This window comes from Somniosus microcephalus, chromosome 2 (assembly GCF_052327205.1).
Source record: "Somniosus microcephalus isolate GS21.2 chromosome 2, FLI_Smic_1.0, whole genome shotgun sequence".
NCBI lineage: Eukaryota > Metazoa > Chordata > Chondrichthyes > Squaliformes > Somniosidae > Somniosus > Somniosus microcephalus.
Window position 1 is genome coordinate 138,328,590 of NC_140988.1, and position 12,185 is coordinate 138,340,774.

The 12,185-nt window shown below is 44.9% G+C and overlaps 1 protein-coding gene across 4 annotated transcripts in view; it reads left to right on the forward strand.

Moving 5' to 3' along the window:
* pde5ab (phosphodiesterase 5A, cGMP-specific, b) overlaps positions 1 to 12,185 on the forward strand; it is a 216,616-nt gene that overhangs the window by 183,034 nt on the left and 21,397 nt on the right. For 3 of the 4 annotated variants that reach the window (XM_085962974.1, XM_085962965.1, XM_085962991.1), the window contains 2 exons: positions 3,434 to 3,511; positions 9,135 to 9,198. In XM_085962974.1, coding sequence (XP_085819100.1) covers positions 3,434 to 3,511; positions 9,135 to 9,198 — 142 coding nt within the window. The remainder of the gene's footprint in view (positions 1 to 3,433; positions 3,512 to 9,134; positions 9,199 to 12,185) is intronic. The other variant, XM_085962982.1, reaches the window with a different exon arrangement.

Below are 12,185 nucleotides of genomic sequence, written 5' to 3' on the forward strand. Positions count from 1 at the left end.
GGCACAGGCATGTGGAAGTATGATATCGTAGCTGAAACCTGGCTGAAAGAAGGGCAGGAATGGCAGCTCAACATTCCTGGTTACAGGGTTTTCAGATGAGATAGAGAGGGGGATAAAAAAGGAGGGCGGGGGGTCGCAATATTGGTTAAAGAAACAATTACAGCTGTGAGAAGGTTCATTAAATGAGGCCATATGGGTTGAACTGAAGAACAAAAAAGGGACAATCACACTGCTGGGGGTGTACTATAGACCCCAAAATAGTCTGAGGCAGATAGAAGAGCAAACTTCTGAGAAGTGCAAAAACAATAGGGCAGTAATAGTAGGGGATCTCAACTACACTAATATTAACTGGGATAGAATCAGTGTAAAAGGTATAGAGGGCGCAGAATTCTTAAAATGCATTCAGGAGAACTTTTTCAGCCGGTGCATAGCAAGAGAGGGGGCGATTCTGGAATTAGTTTTAGTGAATGCAGCTGGGCTGGTGGAAGGGGCATCAGTAGGACAGCATTTTGTTAGTAGTGATCATAATTCTGTTAGATTTAGCGTAGTTATGAAAAAGGACAAGAACAGACATGGGGTAAAAGTTCTCAATTGGGGAAAAGCCAATTTTACTAAGCTGAGATGTGATTTAGCAAAAGTGGACTGGAAACAGCTACTTGAAGGTAAATCAGTGTCAGAGCAGTGGGAGGCATTCAAAGATGAGATAGTGAGGATTCAGAGCAAATATGTTCCTACAAAGAAAAAGGGTGGGACTCCCAAATCTAGAGCCCTCTGGATGTCAAGAGGCATACAGGGTAGAATAAAGCAAAAAAGGGAAGCTTATGTCAGATACTGAGAGCTAAATACTGCAGAACTGCCTAGAGGAGTAAAGAACATGCAGGGTTGAAATTAAAAAAGAAACTAGGAAAGCAAAGAGGGCATGAAAAAATATTGGCAAGTAAAATCAAGGAAAACCCCAAAAATGTTTTACAAATACAAGAACAAGAGGATATCTAAGGAAAGAGTAGGACCTATTAAAGACCAAAAAGGTAACCTGTGTGTGGAGGCGAAAGATATGGGTATGGTTCTTAATGAATACTTTGCATCTGTCTTCACAAAAGAGAGAGAGGATGCAGACATTGTAGTTAAGGAGGAAGAGTGTGAAATAATAGATGAGGTAAACATAGTGAGAGAAGAAATATTAAGGGGTTTAGCATCTTTGAAAGTAGATAAATCGCCAGGCTCGGATGAAATGTATACCAGGCTGTTAAGAGAATTAAGGGAGGAAATAGCAGAGGCTCTGACCATCATTTTCTAATCCTCTCTGGCTACAGGTGTGGTGCTGGAGAACTTCTAACGTTGTACCGTTGTTTAAAAAGGGAGAAAGGGATAGACCGAGTAATTACAGGCCAGTCAGCCTAACCTCGGTCATGGGAAAATGATTGGAAAAATTCTGAGGGACAATATTAAGCGTCATTTAGAAAGGCACGGAGTAATCAGGAACAGTCAGCGTGGATTTGTTAAGGGAATGTCATGTCTGAATAACTTGATTGAATTTTTTGAGGAGATAACAAGGAGGGTCGATGAAGGTAGCGCATTTGATGTAATCTACATGGATTTTAGCAAGGCTTTTAAAAAGTTTCCACATGGCAGACTGGTCAGAAAAGTAAAAGCCCATGGAATCCAAGGGAAAGTGACAAGTTGGATCCAAAATTGGCTCAGTGGCAGGAAGGAAAGGGTAATGGTAGACGGGTGCTTTTGTGACTGGGAGGCTGTTTCCAGTGGGGTTCTGCAGGGCTCAGTACTAGGTCCCTTGCTTTTTGTGGTATATATCAATGATTTAGACTTCAATGTTGGGGGCATGATTAAGAAGTTTGCAGATGATACAAAAATTGGCCATGTGGTTGATAATGAGGAAGAAAGCTGTAGACTGTAAGAAGATATCAATGGATTGATCAGGTGGACAGAACAGTGGCAAATGGAATTCAATCCGGAGCAGTGTGAGGTCATGCATTTGGGGAGGGCTAACAAGGCAAGGGAATATACAATAAATGGTAGGATACTGAGAAGTGTAGAGGAACAAAGGGACCTTGGAGTGCATGTCCACAGATCCCTGAAGGTAGCAGGACAGGTAGATAAGGTGGTTAAGAAGGCATATGGGATACTTTCCTTTATTAGCCAAAGCATAGAATATAAGAGCAGGGAGGTTATACTTGAACTGTATAAAACACGAGTTAGGCCACAGCTAGAGTACTGCGTACAGTTCTGGTCACCACATTACAGGAAAGATGTGATTGCACTAGAGAGGGTGCAGAGGAAATTTATGAGGCTGTTAAACATAAGAACATAAGAGCATAAGAAATAAGAGCAGGAGTAGGGCATTCGGCCCCTCGAGCCTGCTCCGCCATTCAATAAGATCATGGCTGATCATCGACTTCAACTCCACTTTCCTGCCCAATCTCCATATCCCTTGATTGCCCTACAGTCCAAAAATCTATCTATCTCAGCCTTGAATATACTCAAAGACTCAGCATTCACAGCCCTCTGGGGCAGAGAAGGTCACAAGACTCTTTATAGAGATGAAAAAAATAGATGCTGACACCAAGCAGCTGGAGAAAAGATTGGGAAGGTGGCCAAAAGCATGGTCAAAGAGGTAGGTTTTAAGGAGAATTTTGAAAGATGCAAGGGGGGGAGCAGGGCAGAGGGATTTAAAGAAATTCCCAAAGTTTAAACAATGGTGCCTGAGAGCTGTGCCACCAAAGGAAGAGTGGAGCAAGAGGGAGTGCAAAGGCAGCCAGAGTTGGAGGAGCAGAGGGCACATGTTCTCAAGTAGGGCTGGAGGAGCTCGTAGAGATAGGGAGGGGCAAGATCATAAAAGGATTTGTAGATTAAGATGATTTTTAATTTTTCATTGGGGACAGAGAACTAATGGAGTATGGATAGGGTGGAACAGTAGGGAATTGTGACTTAGTGCAAGACAAGATGTGAGAGATGGAATTCTGGATAAGCTGGAGTTTTTATAGGAGGAACTCCTTGGCAAGGAGCCTAACAGGATGGCTTAGCCTTGCCGATAGAAAGTTGGAGAGATTTCTGGCTCATCCATGATTTGATGTCATACCGTCAGACAACACAGTGGCAATCAAAGAGCTGATGGTGGTGGGTGGAGAGGTAGACTTGGGTATCGTCAGCGTTCATATGGAAGCTGACTCCTAAGGGTAGATTTTTGTCTCCACAGTTTTGGTGGTACTCTGGCATAGTGGATCATCCACCCTTTATAGAACCCATTTGATTTTTATTCCAAGGGTGGGCAATCTTCTCCACCAGATTACCAGCTAGACAATGAAAACAAAAATCTACCCTGATTGTCTCAGGATGGTATCACGGAGGGAAGGAAGCGAATCTGTATAAAATTATGAAGTAGAATCTCATGCAGCTAAAATTAACTTTTTTTTAGGAGAAGAGAAGAATTTTTTGATCTGGTGAAAACCAATCAATTTGACTGGGAAGTTAAAAGTCACAAAGAGCTTTTAATGTAAGTAATAATCCAAAGCAAGCATCGTCATCACATGAAAATGTTTAAAGTGCATAAAATTATTTAATTGTGCCTAAAAGATGGAAAAATGTCAATAGACAAGGAAAGAAAATAGGAGAGAAAATAGGAGAGGACAATGCTATAATATCAAAAATAACAACAGAAAATGCTGGAAATACTCAGCAGGCCAGGCAGCATTCGTGGAGAGAGAAACAGAGTTAATGTTTCAGGTCTGGGACCCTTCATCCAAACTGGAAAAAGCTGGAAATGTAACAGATATTAAGCAGGTGCAGAGACAGCAGGGGGGGGGGCGGGCGTGTGGGGAGGGTGGTGGATTTAGGAGGGGAGGAAGGAATTGAAAGAACATACTGTGAAAATGTTGCAAATGGGAATGGCAAAATCATACAGCATGAAAAATGGGGGCAGGGATTATTATCTGAAATTGTTGAACTCGATATTGAGTCCAGAAGGCTGTAAAGTGCCTAATCGAAAGATGGGGTGCTGTTCCTCAAGCTTACGTTGAGCTTCATTGGAACAATGTAATAGGCCGAGGACAGAGAGATCAGAGTGGGAGTGAAGCAGAGAATTAAAGTGACAGGCGACCGGAAGCTCAGGGTCAACCTTACAGACTGAACGGAGGTGTTCCACAAAGTGGTCGCCCAATCTGCATTTGGTCTCCCCAATGTAGAGGAGACCACATCGTGAGCAGCGAATACAGTATATTAAATTGCAAGAAGTACAAGTAAGTCGCTGTTTCACCTGGAAGGGGTGTTTGGGGCCCTGGACAGTGGGAAAGGAGGAGGTAAAAGGGCATGTGTTGCATCTCCTGCGCTTGCATGGGAAGGTGCCAGGTGAAGGAGAAGGGCTGCTGGGGGTGATTGAGGAGTGGACCAGGGTGTCGCGGAGGGAGCGGTCCCTTCGGAATGCTGAAAGGGGAGGTGAAGGGAAGATGTGTTTGGTGGTGGGATCACGTTGGAGGTGGCGGAAATGGCGGAGGATGATACGTTGAATGTGGAGGCTGGTGGGGTGAAAAGTGAGGACAAGGGGAACCCTATCGTGGTTCTGGGAGGGAGGGGAAGGGGTGAGTGCAGAAGTGTGGGAAATGGAACAGACACGGCCAAGGGCCATGCTATAATATCCTCAGACCTTTAAAGCTAATTTTCAGTCAATGGAAGCCCAATTTTTCTACATTTGCTCCCATTATCTAAAATGGACAGCAGGCCCAGTAAAATGAAGAAAACAGGTAAGTTCAAGATTTCAAGTTGAATTTTTATGGGGAAAACAGATTATAAAGGTAATTAGGTAGAAAAACAGTAAAATACAATCAAAATAAGGACAGAAAGAAAATGAGAAAGAAGAAAATGCTAAAAGGTATAGATTAAGATGTCAGTGGAACAATGACAGATGTAGTCTAACATAAAGTGTAAGGTAGTATGCCTTGGCAGATGAGAATACAGTCTAAATGGAAAAACACTGGGAGGGGGAAAAGGGTAAATAAATGAGGATTTAGGAGTACAGATACATAAATTATTAAAAGCTAACTCGTAAGTGCAAAAAGCAATCATCGCAAGAGCTATGGATATAACAGCAAGGGCGTGTGAGTCCAGTTATACAGATCACCGCCGAGTCCTCCTTAGGAGTATTAGTATTTATGCCATGACCTGGTGCCCACAGCCGGGAGTGGTGCTCACAGGGAGTGTATCTTGAAAGATCATGGGTTACGCATCTACAATATCTTCAGATGTGCTTCCTGCAAGTGCCAGTCCTCACTGAAGCACCAGATCGGGGACCACCCCTATTTGTGTTCAGTTTTGGGTGACCTTTCCTTAGGAAAGATGTATTGGCTGTGCAGGAAGTCCAGCAACAACTCCCTAGCACGGTAATTGGGATGCAGGGACTTAGCTTGGATTATGTTCTTTAGAGACAAGTAGGTAAGTGGTGGTCTGAAGTGTTTAAAATAGTGAAGGAATCTTTTTTAATTATTTATTCTCGGGATATGGATGACATTGGAAGTATTTATTGCCCATCCTTGGTTGCCCAGAGGGCATTAAGAGTCAACCATGTAGTTTGGGACTGGAATCAAAAGTATACCAGACCAGGTAAGGGTAGCAGTTGCCTGTCTCTGAAGGACATTAGTGAGCCAATTGGGCTTTTACAAGACTGGCAGTTTTTAATGATCATATTCTGATGCTTGTCCAAAAGTTAGCAATTTTATTAAATTCAATTTCATAATTTGCCAAGGTGGGATTGACTCTTGACAACCCCAGCTTCTCTAGCCTATCCATGTAACTGAAGTCCCTCATTGCTGGAACCATTCTCATAAATCTTTTCTGCACCCTCGCTAAGGCCATCACATCCTTCCTAAAGTGCGGTGTCCAGAATTGGACACAATACTCCAGTTGATGCCGAACCAGTGTTTTATAAAGGTTCATCATAACTTCCTTGCTTTTTTACTCTATGCCTCTATTAATGAAGCCCGCATGCTTTTTTAACCGTTTTCTCAGCCTACCCTGCCACCTTCAACGATTTGTGCACATATACCCCAGGTCTCTCTGTTCATGCACCCCTTTTAGAATAGATACTTACTTGGGATATAATGGGATATGTAGAAAGGGTGGGAAATTGGAATTGCAAAGATAAAGGGGGAGAAATTTGGCATGTTAGCGTCTCCCGTTAACGCCTGAGGGGGGGGGCGCTAATGGGTTTGCAGCATAGTCCCAGTATCTGAGGTAGTGCCTGCGGGTGAGATATGCTGTGACGCGGTGCTTTCTTCCTCTTCTTCTCCCACCTCACTCTCACTGGGAGGCTCAGGGACAGGCTGGTCATCTGGTTGCTGATTACCTGAAATCATAAAGGCACAAGACTTGCGTTAAGGGGGCAGGAAGGGAGCAAGGAATGCAGACAGTATAATGAGCTGGAAAGTGGGAAAGGCTTGTGCTGTGAGGGGGAAGTGGGATGATAGAAGGAGAGGGGATGAACATACCGTTGTTGCCCCCAAGGGGATCGACGTCGCTGACGGCCACGGCGCCCACCATCTGGCACCCAATGGCTCTCAGCACTCGCTCCTCCAGGTCTGTAAGCTGTTGAATGTCCACTTCAACCCCGCCTCTTCATTGCTGCTCCCTCCTATTGGCCTGCAAGAGAAAGGAAAGTGTATGAGTGAGTGTGCAGCTATGTGTTTGGGAGATGTGCCTGCCATAGTTGAATAGCTGTGATTGTAGGCAAGGCGTGAGATGTGGATGTGAGATTTAGTAGGTGGAGATACTTGGTAGGTGAGTGGTGGAGCTGTGGTGGTTTGTGCAGTGTGTGCAGACGGAGTTTCAGATGCTGGTATGTAGGACTTGTTGAAGCATGTACTCACCCTGACCACCCAAGTGAGGTCATTGAATTTTTTACGGCACTGTGTGAGGGTCCTCAGGACCACATTGCTGGCCAAGACGTCCTGAGCCACTTCCCTCCACATTGCCCTGAAGACATGGGGCAATGGCCTCCTGTCAGTGGCTGGGAACAGCACTGCCCTCCTTCTTTCGACTGCCGCGACCAATGCCGCCAATGCCTGGTCACTGAAAAGGCGAGCTCTCTCCCTCAGACTGGAATCAGCCATGAGGATAAGAGGTGTAGCTGTTGAGTTGCTTGGAGGTTTCCTTCAGAGCCAGCAATGTTGAGAATGAGGTTGTGCAGAATGATTGAACCTTCCCTTTAAGAACTGGAAGGAGCCAGTGTGAATGATAAGTCCCGATTGGACTGTACCTGAAATTGGTTATCGCTCTGCGGGTAGCACCCCGCTCTCTGTGTGTAGCACCCTAAGTGAGGTGATTAGCGCTTGATTTAGCGCTCCAGTTCTCTCTTGGAGCGCTAACAATCAATTTAGCAGGCGGTCAGAAGGATTAGCGCCTGGCGCTAATTCTCCGACTTTTTAAAATTTAGCGCCCAACCGGGGTGATACCAAATTTCTAGCCCAATTTTAAAGAGCTAACAAATCGTGGAGCAGGCCATGATGAGCTAAATGACCTATCTTTGTTCTCAGAGCCAATCATTTTCCTGGCACTGTAAACAATTTCGAGTCATAAATTAGATCAGTCTCTATTCTAAGCCCTATTAGTGCTTCACTGATTGTAAAATTACAGTTAAAATATAAAGAAAAGATATTTTGGGGGGGAGTTGCAGTGAATGGAATAGCAAGGATTGACAGTTAACAGACTGGAAGCCAAATTTATTGGACTGGCATGGACCTCGTGAGATGGGCTTATGTGATTCACTTATTTTTGGGCTTGAGAGTTTTGAACTTGACATCACTTTTATTTTTCTATTGTCACACATTCCATTTGTGTGTCTTCTATTTGTTTATGTTTGACCTACTCTTTCATTTTAGTTTCCATCAACAATACCTCTGATTCCTGCTTTTTCAAGTCAAGAAAGAATTTGCATTTATAAAGCACCTTGTCACATCCTCAGGATGCCCCATCGTACTTCACAGCCAATTAATTACATTTATGCACAGTCACTATTATATAGGCAAATACAGTAGCTGATTTTCACACAGCAAGATCCCACAAACAGAAAATGAGACGAATGACCAATTACTCTGTTCTGATGGTGCTTGTTGAAGGATGAATGTTTGCCAGGGCACTGGGAGAATTTCCTGCTCTTCTTTAAATAGTGTCATAGGATCTTTTACAACCACCTGAGTCAAGAGGGGGACACAGCCTCAATTGGACTTCTGAACAACTCTATTAATGGCAGTCCATCATTGTTGACAAACGGTAGACATTTATAGTATTGGGACTATTTCCTTGAAGCCTGACGACTACTTATTATTGCTATTTAACAACTGATTGCAGTCTGCCTTTGTTTCTCAGTCTCCCCTTACTCGTATTCAATAGAAATTAAAGAAAACAGACTTATCACACTGACATCAGGAGATCCCCTTGGTGTACATCACCCCAGACCTTTTCCCCCTTCTGAGCAGCTAAGATGAACGGATGCATTGCTCCAAGGAATAATTAAGAAACTAAGAACATTGCAAAACTCATTTTTTTAAACCAGTAAATTAAGTAGCTTAAGGCTGCTCTGGGCAAATATTTACTAATCATAGTACTCACCTTATATAGAGTTCTCATTTAATGAGTAACATAAATATTCTGATTCTGAGGTAAAAATTTGCAAGGATTTTCATTTTTCGCAAATGTGTTTTAGAATGGATTTACAAGTTCAATAAAAATAGCAAAAAGTAGAAATCTTTACAAACAACAGAAAATACTGGAAACACTCAGCAGGTCAGGCAGCGTCGAGGAGAGAGAAACAGAGTCAACGTTTCGAGTCGGGGACCCTTCGTCAGAACTGGAAAAGAGAAGAGAAGAGAGATTTCTAAGCAGGGGCAGGGAGAAGGGGAGGAAAGAACAAAGGGAAGGTCTGTGATAGGAGGGAAGGCAGGAGAGGTTGACTGACAAAAAGGATGATGGTGCAAGGCAAAAGCAGAGGTAATGGGTCAAGTTAAGAAACAAAAGATGACTCTAGATGAGATGTGAATTCTCATCCGAAGTTGTTTAAATAATTGCAAAATAACTACAGAAAATGTTGATGAACATAATGATATTTAATTAAGTTTTACTCATGTTGACAGGGCGATGTTGATGACAGCATGTGATGTGTCTGCAATAACCAAACCTTGGCCTGTTCAACAAAAGGTAATTCAGAAAGTATCTATGTATAGTCCTATAAAAATGTATGAAGGCAATGCAATATTAATCCTGCCTTTGGAAACATATGGTAGATAGATATAATGGGCCAGATTTTGCTGTCAAAATAACAATAAGGCTAATGACGCTCGCCGTTACTTATACACAAATGGTACAGCAACTTCAGGCAAGAGACAGATGCGATTAAAACTCAAAAATCCAAAAGTTGCTGTCCGAATTGCGCCACTCCACCGTTAGTTTCGCAAAAACGGCATCTCGCTGTCTGCCTCACTATTGAAATGCATTGAATGACGTGAAGTTCCTGTATTTGCACGATAGATATGAACTGAACTCACCACAGAAAGTTAAGTCATTTCAAGTCTAAATACCCTATTAATGATATGATAGTGTTAATTACTGCCACTCAACCTCTCTTGCACTGAAAATTAACCATTATGAGTGTGGAGTCTCATTCCTCAGGTTTTAATTATTGTTGAAGATTTAAAAATGTAAAAATGTAAATTGTTTTTTACTTTTCCTTTCTGTCTCTTTTTTCTCTCTCAATCCAATCTTTCTTTTCCTCCCTTTAATTCTCTTTCTGTACCTGATTTGGCATTGAATTCACCCACTCTAATTTACACTTCCTTCTTAGTCCTTGCGCTGTTCATTTCACAATCTGATTGGTTCAGGAGATACACAGTCAATCTGATTGGTTCAGGAGATACACAGTCAATCTGATTGGTTCAGGAGATACACAGTCAATCTGATTGGTTCAGGAGATACACAGTCAATCTGATTGGTTCAGGAGATACACAGTCAATCTGATTGGTTCAGGAGATACACAGTCAATCTGATTGGTTCAGGAGATACACAGTTGCTTTCCCTGTTCACTCAGGTCCTAGATGCCCTGTTTCCCTCGCTGCGCCGTTATCAGCTCACACTTTCAGAAACTTATCACACAAAAAATTTAAAAACCAAAACGTGCGAGGGCAATTCTAACTAATGGCAGACGCTAATGCAAAATCTGGGCAATATCAGTAATGACAACTCCACCATCTCATAAATCATGAGACAAACTCTTAAAAATCATGAGATTTGGTAAGAAATCCTGGCCTAGAAATTCAGTTGGGCGCGCCAGCCGTTAGCGCCTTAGGAGGAGTAGATCTCGAGCGCTAGGCGCTTAGCGCCCGGGCGCAGTGCGATCTGCGCCTCGCCCCAACTTCAGTAGACATTTAGCGCCGGCGCAAAGTCTTAGCGCGCGCCCTGCTGCGCGCGCAGATCATGACGTCATTTCATCCTGCAACGCCCTTTGTGCGCCCGGAACCGGAACTTCACTCGCGCCGCCCCATTGTGCGCCGGGCGGCCCTAACGACTGTGAAGTGGAACGGTACACAGCCAAGGCGGGCCGCGGGGAGCGCAAATTAAAGGGCACTTACCCTGCACTATAAAGGCCAGCCATTTTGCAGCATTCACTCTTGTGCAACGGTTTTTTGGAGAGAGACCAAGGAGGAGAGCTTACTGGTTTGGACCAACACTAGGACAGGTATTTTTGGCTCAGGCCAGAGCTTAGCAATTATCTTTGCCTTCATTGAGATCTCAGTGTTTGCCAGCATATAATGGGGGCTGCATTGGGTGCCAACGCTGAGTTTCAGCTTTATGCCGGAAGGGCTTACAGACGCCGTGAGAGAGTGGCAGCCCTGGCTAGACGCAGAGGGCGCAACAGGCGTCGCCAAGTGAGGCCTTACCCAGCAAGGGTATACCGCCAGCAGTCCTCCTATCTGACCATGTCTGCCGCGCAGTGTGTTAGGAGGCTGCGATTCAGAAGGGAAGTGGTTGCAGACATCTGCCAGCTGCTGCACAGAGATCTGCGTCCACAGCTGATGCGCAGGACGTCTCTGTCGGTGGCAGTGAAGGTGACGGAGGCTCTCAACTTCTATGCCACCGGCTCCTTCCAATCCGCTGCTGGGGACATCGCTAACATCTCCCAGTTCGCCGTGCATTGCTGCATCCGCCAGGTGACTGAAGCCCTTTTCAGAAGGAGACGTCAATTCATCTCCTTCCCAATGACCCTGGAGAAGCAGCAGCAGCGTGCAGTGGGATTCGCAAGAATAGCGGGCTTCCCCATGGTGCAGGGCGCCATTGACTGCATGCATGTGGCTTTGCGGGCACCTCTGGAGCATGCCGAGGATTACCGCAACCGGAAGGGCTACCATTCCCTCAACGTACAGCTGGTGTGTGACCACAGGCAGCGCATCCTAGCTGTCAATACCCGCTTTCCAGGCAGCAGCCACGATGCCTTTATCCTGCGACAGACAACTGTGGCTGACATGTTCCAGGCACAGCCTCACCCAAGAGGATGGCTTATCGGGGACAAAGGCTATCCTTTGTGTACCTGGCTCATGACCCCGCTCCGCGCGCCCACGACCCCTGCTGAAGAGGCATACAACGAGAGCCATCAAGCGACTAGGAACATCATAGAACAAACAATCGGCGTCCTCAAGCAACGGTTCCGCTGTCTGGATCGCTCCGGGGGAGCCCTCCAGTATTCGCAGGAGCGAGTCTCCCAATTCTGCATGCTGCACAACCTGGCTATCCGCAGGACTCAGGCACTGCCACCTCACGTTGGACCACCACCTCAGGAGGAGGAGCAGGAGGAGGAGGAGGACGAGGAGTACCAGCCCAGGAGGGAGGCAGAAGGTCCAAGGGCCGCCCGTCGGCGGCTTATTGACCGTCACTTCTAGGCCCCCTGTCAGGGAATGGCTTGTGCCAATGAAAGAACATGATTGCAGCCGCTCCGCAAGCCCTCAGCCGGTTAAGGCAACAAACACTTCAAAGATCAAACATGGACAATGTGAATAAATAAAATGGTTTATTGTACAAACTCAGGGCCCTTCCCACATGAAAACCAAAAACAGACGAAACCCCCAAAAAACACTCACACACATTACTCGCTCCCACAACCTGGAGAGGATTAACAAAACAGTGCAACAAAAATG